We start from the raw sequence: 16134 nt of genomic DNA on the forward strand, positions 1-16134 counted from the left end.
GGGGCTGGGCTGGGCTTCCCTGGTGGCGCAGTGGTTGGGAGTCCGCCTGCCGATGCAGGGGACACGGGTTCGTGCCCCGGTCCGGGAAGATCCCACATGCCGCAGAGCAGCTGGGCCCATGAGCCATGGCCGCTGAGCCTGCGCGTCCGGAGCCTGTGCTCCGCAGCAGGAGAGGCGACAGCAGTGAGAGGCCCGCGTACCTCAAAAAAAAAAAAAGGGGGGGGCTGGGCTATGCTTAAAGAACTGCCATTTTCCAGCACTAGCAGCAGACATAAACAGGTGCATAATCAATACCAGTTGAATCATCACAGGTTTGTTTCCATTTGTTGCCTGATTCCCTGAAGGATAAGAAAGACAGAAATATCTAGTGATAAGCAAAAGTAATGTACAAATGATAAGTTAATTTAGAGCTGTGTTAGGATCCAGCCCAAATGCCAAAAGTGAGTTCTGTGTAGTTCAGCTTCTGCCTATACAAGCAAGAACTCGTTTCTCTGTCCAGAGGAACGACTAGGACCAAAGCTGTATTTCATGTCATCTTCTTAAGGTCAAGAAGGGCTGAAAGTGACGGAAACCAAGAAAATCAGAGAAGGACAAGGCTGGGAGGTTGGGATATAGGCAAGTTATGGCATTAGACCACCTGGCTTCCTGGTCTCAGCTCTGCCACTGACTAGCTGTGATGTTTGAGGCAAGTCACTTTGCCTCCATTTTCTGCTCTGTAATGTGGGTACATGCCTCACAAGTTTCCCCCCCCCCCCAAAATGAATCATTTGGTAAGACCTTTATAGAAATATACTCACAAATCAGGAAAAAAAAAATCTTCCTTCTCAGGCCCTGCTTTTGTTTCCGATTGGATGACACCACAGCTACACCATGGTCCATTCACTCTGGACACTCAGAACTGGAAATGCCCCTCCTCCTACAATCAGGCTATCAGGCATTGATCTCGACAGAAGATTCAGGGTTGGTTCCTTCCTTAAAGACAGCTATGAATAAATAAACTGCGATAGTTTGCTGTAACCCCAGGGTATAAAAGGTCCAAAGAACCTGGGCGTTCTGAGTTTGTGTACACTTGGTCTCAGGCCTTGATTTGTCTGACAGGCCTTGGAGAGGGAGAGTATATACCGCACTCACCTAGGGCAAAATCAGGTTGAAACAATGAAGATGTTTCATGCTTTGTTGAATATGCTAAGTGTCACTGCTCTTGGAATAACCGTCTTGCTGAAAAATTGACACACTTTTCCTTCTGGTATGTCTTTGCCTAAATTGTTCCTCCCTGTTCAAGATTAACTAATACCATCTGTGAATATTCTTGGCCCTCGCTCTCAGCCTGGGCTTGAATCTGCCCGATTCTTTTCTGTGCCTCTTTTCAAAGGTGCAAGAATACAAGAGCTGCCCCCCCACGCCCCCACGCCCCCAGCTAAGCGCCAAACACTGTCAGAGCTCCGGTTCCCAAGCCTGGAAATCCTTTGCTTCCAGCTCTGCATCTGAAGGCAAAAAAAAACAATCCTCCGGAGATTCGGCCCTCCCACTGCCTGTGATAGGCTGCTTGGAATAGCAAGAGCCTGTGTCACCGAAAAGGGCAAAGCTTTCGGAAATAGAAACAAAGTTGGTCACAAATCACATTGGCTTTGCCCGAAGTTTTTTTTTCACGTTTCTTTAGCATGCGACCATGGGGAAAGTGACCGCTCGTGTCAGTGGGGGAAGTCAGGGTGGTTTAGTGCCCAGGGAACGGCTGTAACTTCTACGTGACCATGGTACCTGTTGAAAACGCAGAGGGCCCCAGTCTGCTGAAACCGAAGGGGCCAGCAGCCGAGACTGATGGCAGCGACAGAGACAACGGCGGCCGGCATCCTCCCTGGGCGAGAGGTAAAGCGAGGCTGCAGGGCTCGGGGACCGCGAGAGGAACGAGCTGGGCGCGTGTCTCACTCTGTGTGTGTGTGTGTGTGTGTGTGCGCACGTGAGTGTGCTAGGTGCCTGGAGACGAGGGGACAGGATCTGCTGGGAGGAGTGACAAGGAGCTCTGATGTGAAGGTTGAAGTCCCACTACTCATAAGCAGGGTGCCCTCCGCCGTGTTGATGGTATGATGTATAAATCTTTTTCATTTGGAGAAATTGACTGGCAAGATAATCACACGTGTAAACACACCCACACACACCCCCGCATACACACACTTTTTCATTTATTGTCACAAATGGGTAATCTGTAACAATTGGACATTATAACCACCATTTCAAAAATCAGCATTTTAAGGAAGCTTCATAAAATTATTAGTTATATAATGAATAAATACAACTTTCTTTTTAAGTTCCCAGCGTCTGTTTGTAATGAATTTGAGCATTATTTACAGCCTAAAACCTCTGCTTCGTTGCTCCTGCTTTCTTTAAAACTGGCCTTTCAGGCTGAGGTTTGTTTAATACTTTTCCTTCCGGAGGTGAAATTTGGAAAAGTTTTAATTCATTTCAGTTATCTTTGCTAAATCAAATGCCTTTCTTCACTCCCACATTTACAATTTTCACAAACACATTGCACACTTTTAGTTGCCTTTTCCTATTCAGTTAGTTTGTTCTCAAAGGAATAGGAACTAATCGTAATATGAAATGAAATCAAACACAAATAATGCCCTTCTTCCCACCGCTTCCCTCAGCTCTGCTCCCTCTAATCATATAATACACTCCCCACGCCATATATTGGAATTTCATGCATAACCAAAAACACTAAATGATATGAAAGGCATTTTACCTTTCACCTTGGGATGGATCTGTGTACTTATGTTTGCACGGCGGGTTTGATGATCCTGGAATTGAATCCACAACCCCTCTCAAGGAGGAACTGAGCGGCCCCTCCTTGGGAACTGAGACCCTCTCCTTATCCCCTGCCCTCTCCCTGCTCAGCCTTCCCTTGCTTCCATCCTTCTAGTCAAGAATGAATATCTGGGGTCACCTTACACTATGCCTCAGCCCTCTCTTCAGCAGAGCTGTCCCTTTGTCTAAGTGTGATCTTTGGGTCCTAAGTCTAAGAGGAGACAAAAGAAACTTGTATTCAGGGGTAAAGAGAAAGAGTGGCAAAGTTCTCTCTGAATTCCGGCAAGATTGAGCTCTAGGGTGAGCTGAGGTGGTGATATTGACAAAAGGGTTAACTAGATAGAGTCACTGATAAATGTCACAAAGAAGATGAAAAGGAATTTGTCCTGGAGGGGCCTCCATAGTAACAATAAAAAATGGACTATTTAGTTTTGATTTGTCTTTGAAAGCACAGTGTAGTACTCTTAATAGGTTAAATTGCCCAAGTTCACAGTGATCCCAAAGGAAGGTAACATGTATGTGTGCTTGTAAAGGTTGAATACACACACACAATTCAACTTATAGCGCAACTGTTTATGCCATTGAAAAGAAATGATAAATGAACAAGTACCATAAATTATCTTTTACATTTAATTTTAAATGAACCTTTACCGTGTAGAAGAGGAAACCTAAATGTTTTTCTTAAATCCTTAATTAATACAGCTTTGATGGGTACTGTATGTCGTTTATATTTAGACAAATACAAACCTTTTATTATTACTTTTGTAAGTTTTCATAAATTGTCTTAAACTTTCTTGGTACCCAAAGGCAATTATACAGATCTATGTGTATAATGAATCCATAGTACGGACTTGCTCTATGGTTTTGACAAGTTACTTCACCTCTCCAACTGGGATTGTATTTTTGTATGATTTACGAAGATGTTGAGGTTTAATGAGATATTTGACAAATACTCCTTTCAACTTCTTTATATTTTACACTTCCATAGTTTCATCCAGGAAATTCTGAGTATTTAAAACATGCTTAAATTATCCTACTTCTCCTGCATTTGAAGGTAGCAAGTTGTTCTATATTCCTAGATGAAAAAATTAATGTGCAAAGAGGAATGAGTTATACAACCCAGGACAAGGTCATTAAAACATTTGAGATATTGAAAAATGAAACAAAACAAAAACCTTAATCTCTTTGATTGCACCCCCTTAATGCTATTGTGGGTAATGAAAAGTGTTGGCAGGTTTTCCTTGGCTAACCCCTCTAAACTGGAAAGAATGCTCTGTTTCAATGGCTAGAAACTAATGAATTTAAATTCATTTTCAAAAACTATGGCTCAAAGTGGGTATATTTTTAGTAAACCTTTCAGTGTTCATAGACACGTTATAATTGACCTCGTAGGGCAGGTTGAGCTCAATTTTAAATCTCGCTGCCTCGAGCCAACAACAGATATAGGTGAGGTAAGGAACATGGACTGCTGGGGCATCTTACACAAGGAGAGCATGAGTCCAGAAGATGTGTGGTTGGCCCACGTTCACGCGGTAGCTGATCAAAGCTGACCCTGGTGACCTGTGGCCCAGGGGGCCTGCTCCTTCATCTCAGGAGCTGGGTCTCCCAGGCTCTTCTAATTCATGATTCAAACAACTGGCTAGGAGGAGGGTTTCCTTAAGTCCCCCATTACCCCACCAGCGCTACATTTTCCTCTCAGATCTGCCCAAAAGGTCAGAAACCAAGAACAATATTCACCGTATGAGTGTCGGTTCTCCGCGCTGCAGATCCAGCTGCCGAAAGCAGTGGAACCCAGATCGCTAGAACTAGACTCAGAACCAGCTGAAAGGGCTGCACTTCATCCCCTCCAAGACCCTTCTAAACCTGAGATGCCACACTCTGAGATTTAAGAAATGCACACTTCTGCTATTGAGGTGAATACCCTATGGCAGTTGTTCTCAAACTTGTTTAAAGCTGTGAACTCCTTTTTTGCAAATGGAAGCTGAGTAGGTGGTCAGTATGTTAAGACAAGTAAACATGGCGCCTCTTTAGTGGAAAGGGGAGAGGTGGAGAAAGAAGGACCTGCAGCCTGACTGCTTCCCTGCTCCTCTCTCATCCCTTGTGGCCCTGAGCCGGCTCCTGGGTCAGCATCACATTAGCAAACCTCAGGTCCATCACCACTCCGGTTATGCAGGCCATGTTTTTGAGGTTGGGGCATATTTACTGCGCTCCTGCTGTGAGCCTTGGGCTCTCAGGATTAGCCTAAAACAGACTCTCTTGAATTGAGTCAGGTCTGGTTTCTCAGGCTTCCTCAGGCAGCCCAAGGGGAAGTCTACTTGTAAGACAGACTGAGGAGACTTTGGGGAACAAACATCACAGGGGAAGAGAAGGTCAGACTGACCAGCTTGACCTGTTAACAGAGCTTTGGCTGTGAGACCAACAGACTGGTCACATTGGGAAGACCCAGGCCTTGGCCATTCCCATTTTTCCAGGCTTTCCATATATTAAAAAGTGACATCTGAAACTAATATAATATTGTAAATCAGCTATACCTTAAAAAAAAAGCAGAGATAAAATTTTAAATAAAAATCTATACAGTATTAAGTATCAAAAGAAAAAGTGACAAAACCCTTGACAAAAATTGTGTCCTTAAAAACATGTGTATTTAACAAATTGATGGCAATTACAGCAGCAAAAAAAAATGTTGTGTAGCTTGATATTCCCAAGGAAATGACAGAATTTATAAACACTTGAATTTATGAGGGACAATAGATTTTTTTTGACTAGAAATAAGACCAGATTTAAAGATAACCATCTCCCCTTTCTCTTCAGTCAGCTTATCTCTGGGGCTGTACATTTAACCTCACTTGGAAACCATATCAAAAGTCTAAATTTGAGGCTTTTTGTGACAGTGAGGCATGGGCAAATGGCTTCTCTGGGATCTCAGAAGGGAGAGGCTCTAAATAAACATGGCGGGAGCTGTTTCACCGGCAACTCTGGGTCGTGTTTGGCTCGCGCAGCAGGGCTCTTTTCCCCTCTAATATCACATCACAGAGAGAGAAGAGAGATTGCCGCTTGCCACAAACCACCTCTAGGCTGCTGCAGCAAAAGGCATGTATTGTGAGTGCCTGTGTTGGCAGGGCCTGGCAGACAAAGCCAGGCCAAGGAGCCACCAACAGTGCCATTGACCAAGAGGGCCTGAAATTACCCAGCAAACACCAGCATGCCTGAACAGGTTTTATAGCCAATGACTCTTCCAATAGGTCAGTGCCTCTGTCCAGTTGTTAAATAGTTTAAACATTACCCTTCTGTCCGGTAACATTGCCAGCAGGACCTGAGTGGCTGCGTTCTTAGGAAAAGAGACTGGTGGTAGCTGGTAGGACCCTCCTGTGATCCCTCAGGTGTGTTTTTTGTGAATTCTCAAGGAGGTACTTTTCAGCAGTCTAGACCTTGAAGAAGCTGATAAAAACAGAACTCAAAATACAACGAGTCCACCCTGGAACTGCCTGCGGAAACTCCAGTGTACACGTATATATCTGAGGTGAACCTTAAGATGCAGGTTTTCATTGCTGTCGATGTGTGGTATGGTATTTTTCATTCAAGAATACTTAGTTCTTGAACCTGGCTTCATCGCCTCATCTCACTAGGAGGAACTGAAGTATAATACTGTTTAGCCGCAGGGTTCAAAAAGTTCTAAAAGCTCCAAACAGGCCTGCATGAGTGTGGAATTCGCTTTGGGCTTTTAAAGGTTTGAAGCAGCTTTTTATTCAGGTTGTATGAGCAAGAACTGGCTTTATAAGATTCTTAAATTGAACGGAGTCTGGACTCCCAAGTTCAACTTTTTTCTCATGAAGTCTTCCCCAAGAGGATGAGTTAGCGGATAAAATAAGGCAATGAGGGCTTCCCTGGTGGCGCAGTGGTTGAGAGTCCGCCTGCCGACGCAGGGGACACGATTTCGTGCCCGGTCCGGGAAGATCCCACATGCCACGGAGCGGCTGCGCCCGTGAGCCATGGTCACTGAGCCTGTGCGTCCGGAGCCTGTGCTCTGCAAGGGGAGAGGCCACAGCAGTGAGAGAACCACGTACCGCAAAAAAAAAAAGGCAATGAAAGCCACGTGAAAGTACACCAAGTCACGGTGGTAAGAAAGGAGAAAAGCTGAAATGTGCTTCTTCCCAAGGAGCTATTTGACCAAATACCAAATGAGGATAATTTCCCATCCCATCTTCCCTCAAAAAGTACCCAGTCTCTGGGACTTCCCTGGTGGTCCAGTGGTTAGGACTCTGTGCTTTCACTGCTCAGGGCCCGAGTTCAGTCCCTGGTCAGGAAACTAAGATCCCACAAGCTGTGCGGAACAGCCACACACACAAAAAAGGCACAGAACCTGAAATCCCTCCTAGTATTCCCCAGCTGAAATGTTAAGCCAAATATATTACTTCCATAGTAAATCATAAATTCACATGAGTTTTGTTTCTATTTTATTTTGTTCTGTTTTGGCTCCTTGGTATCGCTTTTCTTCCTGCATCGCAGCACATTCATTTATGTCTTTGCAAAATGGCTATGCTTCAGTGATATACTAATTTTTCTATACAATTTAGGTAGAAGTAATAAGACTAAAATAATTTATCACATTATTCTCATTTTAGGAGTTTTCATTCTTTTTGAGCATGACTCACTTTATACTGTTGTACTAAAATATCAGGGAGAAAAGCAGTCCTTTGTTTGACTTACAGGAGTATTTTTTTTCCCTTAAGTAAATCAAGGCTTATTAAACTTTAAACTGGTAAATTGTGCTTCCCTTGGAAGTAATTGTTTCTCAGAAACATTCATGACACAGGTCTGCCTGGCATTACTAGGCTCTGGGGCTGTTAGCTACAACCATATTATTTTATTTATATTATTATTTTTTATAATGTATTGCTACGGCATACACGTGTTTCCCACACTTTGTGGAATTTGGGAGCCATGTGCAATGCTAATTTAGATATGACATCTCAGCCTCAGATGTGCAAGGTTTCTTAAGAATAGGGGAGGGAATTCCCTGGCAGTCCAGTGGTTAAGACTCTACCCTTCCACTTCAGGGACAAGGGTTCGATCCCTGGTCAGGGAACTCAAAATCCTGCATGCCGCGTGACGTGGCCAAAAAACAAAAATAAAATAAATAAAATAAAATAGAGAAGTGAAGAAAAAAGAATAGGGGAAAAAGTTGTAATTTTAATCAGTTGGTATCGTGAAAGAACATCCCTGAGCTAATGAATATTTCATTTCTGTTGGGACACAAAATTGTGGAAAGCCCAAGGCAAAATCACAGGAAGAGTTTTTAATGATATAAGCCCAATTGTGTAGGTATTGCCAAAAACAAAGGAATTCAAGAATTTATGAAAAGGCAGAATTGTTATGCTGGAAGCAAGGTATCACTTTACTTCCTTTGCTATCAGTAAGAGACTGTTTCAAAGTTCTACTTCAGTGTTATGGAGATTTTCCCCCATAGACTCAGACTAAACAGACCTTTGTTGAATGATTTTTGTGGGCAACCCAATGAGGTAATATTACCCCCCAGTTCACAGATAAGGAAACTGAGGCTAAGAGAGCAACAGTTAGCATTTACCAAGCACTTACCAGCATGCACCAGCCACTCATCTATCTCACTTATTCTCATAACAACTTTATGAGTTATGTAATATTATCTTTATTTTAGGAATGAGGATGCAGAGGAACAGAAAAATTAAGGGACATGTCAGGGTCTAGCTGGTAACTAACCAGACGCTCTGATTCCAGATTGTACCTTCAGCATTAAGCCAGGGTACCTCTGGGAGAGAAGCAAAGTGACTTGCTCCATGTAGCATGGATAATAGCCCAGAGATCCAAACTTCAGTATCCCAAATCCAAGCCAGGGTTTTGCCCACTTGAATGATAATACCATTCAGCACCACCGTTTCTACTTCCTGGTCTGTTCCATGATCTGATCTGTGAATTTGGGTACCCAGTATACGCCTTTCAGAACTTTTTTGCATTCTGTTTTAGCTATTCTCTAATCTTCCATGTGACATGTCTTTTTCTATAAGATTATAAATTCCCAGATAAAATATATATTCTTGTACTTATCAGAGCTCTGAGCTAACTGCAAGTGTTTAGAAAGTACCGTGTAGCTCATAAGAGGGAGGAATTATGCCTTTTCTCCTGTATTTCCATTAGGGATCACATGCAAATGGCACAAGTACAGCCATCTTGTAACCTAGGAAATGTGTCAGCACTGTGATTGGATTGACCACTGTGCTGATTGCACTGTCCATATAGTTGAAACTGTTTGCCGTCTGTGTCCAAGACAGTACTGCCATGGAGTACATGCTTAATTGTTAAATCAGTGAGTGAGTGAAGAAGTGTTTGTTGAGCTGAACTAAAGAGCATTTAATTCTGCAATACTTATTGACCACCTACTGTGTGAGAGGTACAGTGCTGGATACTTCACAGTAAAAAAAAAAAAAAAGATATCTAAGACATTATCCAGGTCCATAAGTTTTACCAACTCATCAGAGACATAAGAGTCTAAATAATGACAAGACAATCATTTAGCAAATATTGAGTGTCTCCTAGAAATCAGACATGATGCTAGACCCTGGGTCCAATGGTGAACCAGTGACATTCATGCGATGCAAATACTTACTAACAATTGGTGATGAGAGAGAAGAGATCAGGAAACCTACAAGGGAGGAGGCGGTCAGACACATAATGCCACAGTAGTGAACAGGGGGCAGCTCAGCCAGTTTTTGAAGGATCCTGGAAGACAGTATGGCTAAGCTGAGTCAAGAAAGTATCACTGAGGCCAATAGATTTACAGAGAGAATTCTAAGCAGAGAAGATAGCTTGTATACAAGCTATGTACAAGCACATTCGGGGAACTATGAATATTTTTGTCTGATAAAAGCACAGAGTTCAAAGCAGGAGAAAGAGGGTTATGAAAACATCTGAAGGTGTAAGTAGGGACCATGTTATGAAACCTTTGTGTGATAAGTATCGTGAGAGGAGGAATTCTTCAGAAGAGATCCTACTGGTTTATAGAAATCAAGAAAAGTTTCTGAAAGTGATGATAGTGGTGAAAGAATTAGGGAGTCTTGGAAAGCTCCACCTGCATGGCTGTAAATCCTTCAGCTCTATGGGATCACCATTCTTTTAATATTTAAACAAAAGTAGCTCCAGCCCCCATAACGTTAAATCCACACGCCCTCCACCTTGCTCAAACCCTGCCCTTGCTCTTCTGCCCTCACCCATCCTCAAACACACCCAGTACACCTTAGGAGTCTTGTGGTTTCTGATTACTTTTTTTTTTTTTTTTTTTTTTTTGCGGTACGCGGGCCTCTCACTGCTGTGGCCTCTCCCGTTGCGGAGCACAGGCTCCGGACGCGCAGGACCAGCTGCCATGGCTCATGGCCCCAGCCGCTCCGCGGCATGTGGGATCTTCCCGGACCGGGTCACGAGCCCGTGTCCCCTGCATCGGCAGGCGGACTCTCAACCACTGCACCACCAGGGAAGCCCTCTGATCACTTTTTGCACCAATTTCCTGTTTCCCCTGGATTTTTGCCCTTCAGTTCCTGCAGCTTGTCTTTTCTCTTATCCCTGCTCCAATCCATGCGTGGATTACAGCCCTTTTCCTTCATATACTCAAATCCCATTCACACAAGTTCTTTGTCGATTCTTACTGACAATTTGAAGAGAGCTATAGTGCAATTAAATATTAGGTGGGCCCATTCATAAAATTCTCCTGTCAAATCCACCATAGGAAATTTCTTGTAAACCAACTTTTCTAAAAGCTACAGGCCTCTTGCGCTATTGTTCCCTTGTCTTTATTCCCCATCCCCCAGAACCTGACAAACTCTCCTGACCTTTTTCTTTCATTTATCTTATTTCTGAGTTCTGTTGGCCATTCTTTCTTTTCTTTTTTTTTTTTTTTTCCGTACGGGGGCCTCTCACTGTTGTGGCCTTTCCTGTTGCGGAGCACAGGCTCCGGACGCACAGGCTCAGCGGCCATGGCTCACGGGCCTAGCCGTTCCGCGGCATGTGGGATCTTCCCAGACCGGGGCATAAACCCATGTCCCCTGCATCGGCAGGCTGACTCTCAACCACTGCGCCACCAGGGAAGCCCTAGGCCATTCTTTCTTGACCTCTCTCTCTCTCTCTCTCTCTCTCTCTCTCTCTCTCTCTCTCTCTCTCTCTCTCTCTCTCTCTCTCTCTCTCTCTCTCTCTCTCTCTCTCTCTCTCTCTCTCTCTCTCTCTCTCTCTCTCTCTCTCTCTCTCTCTCTCTCTCTCTCTCTCTCTCTCTCTCTCTCTCTCTCTCTCTCTCACACACACACACACACACACACGAAAATTCTTGCTTCTTGGTCTTTTCTCCTGTTCTCCCTCTCTCTCCCATAGCCCACCACTGTATTACCAACATGACTCACGGGCTTTCCCCTTGACCCTGAGGTGGCCGTCTAGGTATTCATTTTTAGTAAATAAAGTGCTCTTCCTAAGAACTTTACATCCACAGGCTTTGCAATATTATTATTTCTGCATTTCATTTCCTTAACTAAAGAATTTTTAAAGCACTGAGGGTGATTCTCAACCATTTTTGAGTACCTGGACTCCTTTTTTAAATTGAAAAACCTGGACTCCTTTATTTATTTATTTAAATTAATTAATTAATTTTTATTTTCGGCTGCATTGGGTCTTCGTTGCTGCACGCGGGCTTTCTCTAGTTGCGGCAAGCGGGGGCTACTCTTTGTTGCAGTGTGCGGGCTTATTGCGGTGGCTTCTCTTGTTGCGGAGCACGGGCTCTAGGCATGCAGGCTTCAGCAGTTGTGGCACGTGGGCTCTAGAGCACAGGCTCAGTAGTTGTGGCGCATGGGCTTAGTTGCTCTGTGGCATGTGGGATCTTCCCAGACCAGGGCTCGAACCGGTGTCCCCTGCATTGGCAGGTGGATTCTTAACCACTGTACCATCAGGGAAGTCCTAGACTCCTTTTTAAATAGAAAAACAACTCCAAATTCTCACATAATAGTTTTCACAGTTTTATATTTATTGATTAGAAAATATAGAATGACAGAAAGCTACTTGCATTCACTTGCACTTTGAATTAAGACCTTTTTTTTCAGTCACATCTACATATGTATGAAATCTTGAAGTACAAATATGTATGTTACTATTTTTCCCAATGTTTAATAATCATTGATGGGATGAGGATCCTTTCTGAAGACTTTGCCAATTTTCAAAAGTCCTTCGCTCACCACAGCTCACACACGCTGAAAATCTCTGGAGACATCAGAGGCCTCTGGGTAAAATGGCTGCTGGTTTGTCCTCCAGATTCACCCCCTCTTAACTATCTATTGAAAATCCCCTTGAAAAGATGAAAAGAGATGCAAAATTACAATAGAATTAAAGCCAGATATATTCATCAATGAGTTAGAACTTACCCCTAAATAAAATGCAAATATGGGCCTAATGTATAAACTAGGGCGGTAATATTTTAGCTCTCCACAAACTCTCACTCAGCACCCCTAATGAGAGAATTTTCATCAATCAAAGGATGACATCTCCACAGACTCCCCCGGAGCGGCTTTTTCGGAGGGTCAGAAGGTTTTGCTCCATAGTCCAATTCCTCCCACCCTATCCTGTCACCATCACTTCTCTTTCTACATCTCTTAAGGGCTATAATTTTCAAGATTTCAGCAACTCTGGTTGGCTCGTTGCATTCTAGAATGTGAAATCAGTGTTAAGAAGAGACAAAGTCCAAATGAGCCGCTGGAATGGAACATTCTAGAAGTTGTAATTTTGCATGTATTGTTTATGACAAGCAAAAAATGAGAGTCTGTTCATATTCAGGGGACCAAAAAGTGGAAGAAAAAAAATTCCTTTCTCAGTCCAGTGGGGTCACTCCAGAAAAATAACTTCCAGACATCAGAAATTTGGCTGGCAGCTGTGCACATCAACTGCTCCTTCAAGTCTAACTACGAGAGTTTCCAACTGCAACTGGGTGGCTAGACTAAGGTGTGTCAGACACTGAAAACCCAACAGCTTTTCCAACTTCCTTCTTATTTTCTTGGTCTTTCCCATCTGGCGAACTAGAAGATTCAGATCCTCACTTAGTCTCTCTTGCAGCCAAGTTTGACTGTGGAACTCACTAGTTCTGGTCAACGAGACATTAGGGCAAGTCTTTGTAGGGGAGGAAAAAAGTTTTCCTCAACCTTTTTAGGGCCTGTGGCTGAGTCCGAAAATTAAACTGACAAAGACTAACAGAAGAACATCCATATTTATTTAATATAATGTGACATGGAAACCTTCATAAGGAAATAAAGACCCAAAGACATGACTAAGCCTGGGTATTTTTATGCTAGATTTGATGAACAGTGGACAGTCATGAAAATACGACAGGTTAAGGAATATGAGGTAAGTGTAGGGAGCCAGGGGAAACTTAGCAAGCCTGTTTGTTTGAATTCTTCTTGGTGCCCCTTTGCCTTCTGAGATAAGGATGTTCTTTTCCTCTGGGTATAACAGAGAGCACCTCTCACATGAGGGTTTTATGACCTGCTTCGGGGGGAAGGGCAGGGGGAAGGCTACAGCCACCTTCCTGTAACTGGCATTTTCTCAAATTCCTTCAGCTTAAAATATTCAATATGCCAAGGGGTTGTATTTTGGGGTAGCATGTCCTGAACCCCATCATCTTCCAAGGTGCTTCTGAAAAGTTCCTTCCCCGATAAAAGGAAAGATGTACATGGGGATAACCCCTTGCCCTAAGCCTTCTTCCATTGTCTGCTGCCCTGGAGTCTGATTGTGAAAGCGTCTAATATCTAGAGCTGTGACAGCCACCTTGCACGTATGGTGACAGATTGGGGACAAAAGCCAACCCTCTGAGGAGGCAGGAACAGAAGGATTCATAGAGTGTGAATCCTTGTAGACACCAAATTCAACTTGGTCTTCTCACAAAGTAGACAATAAATGCCCATGTTTTTCAGGTTTTTGGTTTCCCGCCGTCAAAAATATCGTAAATGATTTGGGGGCTGGGTAAAGAGAATGTGGTAATCCGGTCACTGTCAGGCACATTTCAAATACAAAGGCAAAGCATGCGTTTTAAGATTTCTCTTTACAGGAAACAAATACGTTTTGGACAGCATCTGATTTCTGTTCTCTATAATTTAAAAAAAATGGACTCTGTGGAACAAAGAGATGCAGGACAACATCTGGTGATAAGAGTAAATTGAGGTGAAGATGGAACTAGCTGAGATCAGAGATGCTAATAGACCTAATACGAGATGGGTAAAGTGTCAGAGTCTAAAACTGCAAGAGCAGAATTATCATCTGAAATCTGTGATGCGGAGGATAAGTAAGAGAAGCTATTCTAGGATGTACATAAAAAAAACAATAAGATAGAGATGAGGAAATGAATATATTTAGCTAACATGTAAATAATTATCCCAAAACAAATGGGAAGGAAAAACCCCCCAAAATACTAGGGGAAATCTTTTCTGAGTAGGAGAACTCAACCAGTAGCAAAAAAAATTTAGAAGAAACAAGTACTCTGACTTGTCCTGGTGAAAGTTTCAAATTGAAGGAAAGATGAAAGAGAGGAAGGAAAGAAAGAAAAGAATGAAAGTTCTACAAGGAATCAGGCAGAAAAGGAGTGTTAACCACAGAGCGAAATGCAGGGAAGTGCCCTTACGCCCCCTCTTTATACCTCCCCAGTCAACAGAATTTGGAGAAGATTAGTTTCAGAAAAGTGTGTCTGTGAAAGTACTACCTGGGGTTGGAAAAATAAAAGGAAAGAAAGTAAAGTTCCTACCTTTTTGTCCTAGAAAGTCCAAACAATAGTAGGTATAGAGGAAGGCCACATTTTCTGTTCTGAGTTCCATTGCATGTTAAAGAGAGGATGGGGGTATGGGGAGAGGTGGGGGGAGAGTGGTTAGATAAAGGATAGTGCCCAATATTTACCACCACAGGGAGCATCACACACGGTCCAAGGCCAAGAGGCAGCATCTGGAACTTTTGACAGCTGTTGGAAACATCATACCACAACACCACACTCTCCTCACACCCTCTGAACAAGGGAGCTGTCTGATTAAGCCAGCGCTCTCCTTCCCGGGCATCCAATAGCCTCTGCAGAGCTCTGGCATCAGGTCCTGTGTGGACCCCCCCATACAGACTCTACTCTCAAGGGACTCCCAATCTAAGCAGGAGACAGACTAATCCAGAGTGCTGTAAGGCCCTGGACACAAAGGCAGAAGAGAGAAGAGACATTAATGCTAACCACAGAGAGGGAGTCTGGAAGATTTTGTAGAGGGGAGATATTTGAGCCAGATCTTCAGAGACTCAGGTTTCCCTAGGCTGTGAAGGAGGGAGGCCAGATGTGCCACGTGCCGTAAATGAGGGACAACAGCATGAAGAGAAACACAAGTCTGGGAAAGGGCAGGCGTTTTCCAAAAAAAAACCAGTGGTGCAGAAGGCCTGAGAATCGTGCCTGGAGACTGTTGTTGGGACATGAAAACCTGGTCCCCAGAAAGGAGACTGCTAAACATGGAATCTGAGTGACTAGTGAACAAGCCTGTGCCTGGGGCTGACATTAAATAAAATAACTATACGAGTGACAGTGGAACACTTTAGAGTCCCTGCAAATGGTGCCATATTAACTGGCTAATAACAGTGCTGAAAGCGCTATAGAAATACTGATTGCATGTTGTTCAGGTGCTAAATATTTATGTAAATATAAAGTTCCAGGTGCTAACCCTTAAGTCATACCAGGTATTAACCTTAGTCTGTTGACCAACCATGGGGAAGAGAGGACAAAGGATTGGCATTTGCAGTGCTGTTACCATTCATTCATTTATTTATTCACTCAACAGATATTTATTGAGGATTGACCTTGTGCCAAAGACTAGAGGTAAGAATACAGATGTAAAGAAAGCAGGGTTTGGGAACTTCCTTGGTGGTGCAGTGGTTAAAACTCCATGTTCCCAATACAGGGGGTCAGGGAACTAGATCCCACATGCATGCTGCAATTAAGAGTTCGCATGGGGGCTTCCCTGGTGGTGCAGTGGTTGAGAGTCCGCCTGCCGATGCAGGGGACACGAGTTCGTGCCCCGGTCCGGGAAGATCCCACATACCGCGGAGCGTCTGGGCCCGTAAGCCATGGCCACAGAGCCTGCGCGCCCGGAGCCTGTGCTCCGCAACGGGAGAGGCCACAGCAGTGAGAGGCCCGCGGACCGCAAAAAAAAAAAAAAAAAAAAAAAAGAGTTCGCATGCCACAATTAAGGAGCCCTAGAGCTGCAACTAGGGAGCCCGCCTGCAGCAACTAAGACCCAGTGCAACCAAATAAATAAATAAAAATAA

The 16134-nt window shown here is 43.7% G+C and overlaps 1 protein-coding gene across 1 annotated transcript in view; it reads left to right on the plus strand.

Annotated features, from left to right (window-relative positions):
* The first annotated feature begins 1607 nt into the window (after positions 1-1607).
* The window catches only part of SLC2A12 (solute carrier family 2 member 12), a 57175-nt gene continuing 42648 nt past the window's right edge, over positions 1608-16134 (plus strand). The window contains exon 1 of the mRNA XM_024759032.1: positions 1608-1866. Within this exon, the coding sequence (XP_024614800.1) occupies positions 1752-1866 (115 nt within the window). The 5' untranslated portion in view covers positions 1608-1751. The remainder of the gene's footprint in view (positions 1867-16134) is intronic.

This window comes from Neophocaena asiaeorientalis, unplaced genomic scaffold (assembly GCF_003031525.2).
Source record: "Neophocaena asiaeorientalis asiaeorientalis breed wild unplaced genomic scaffold, Neophocaena_asiaeorientalis_V1.1 scaffold5, whole genome shotgun sequence".
NCBI lineage: Eukaryota > Metazoa > Chordata > Mammalia > Artiodactyla > Phocoenidae > Neophocaena > Neophocaena asiaeorientalis.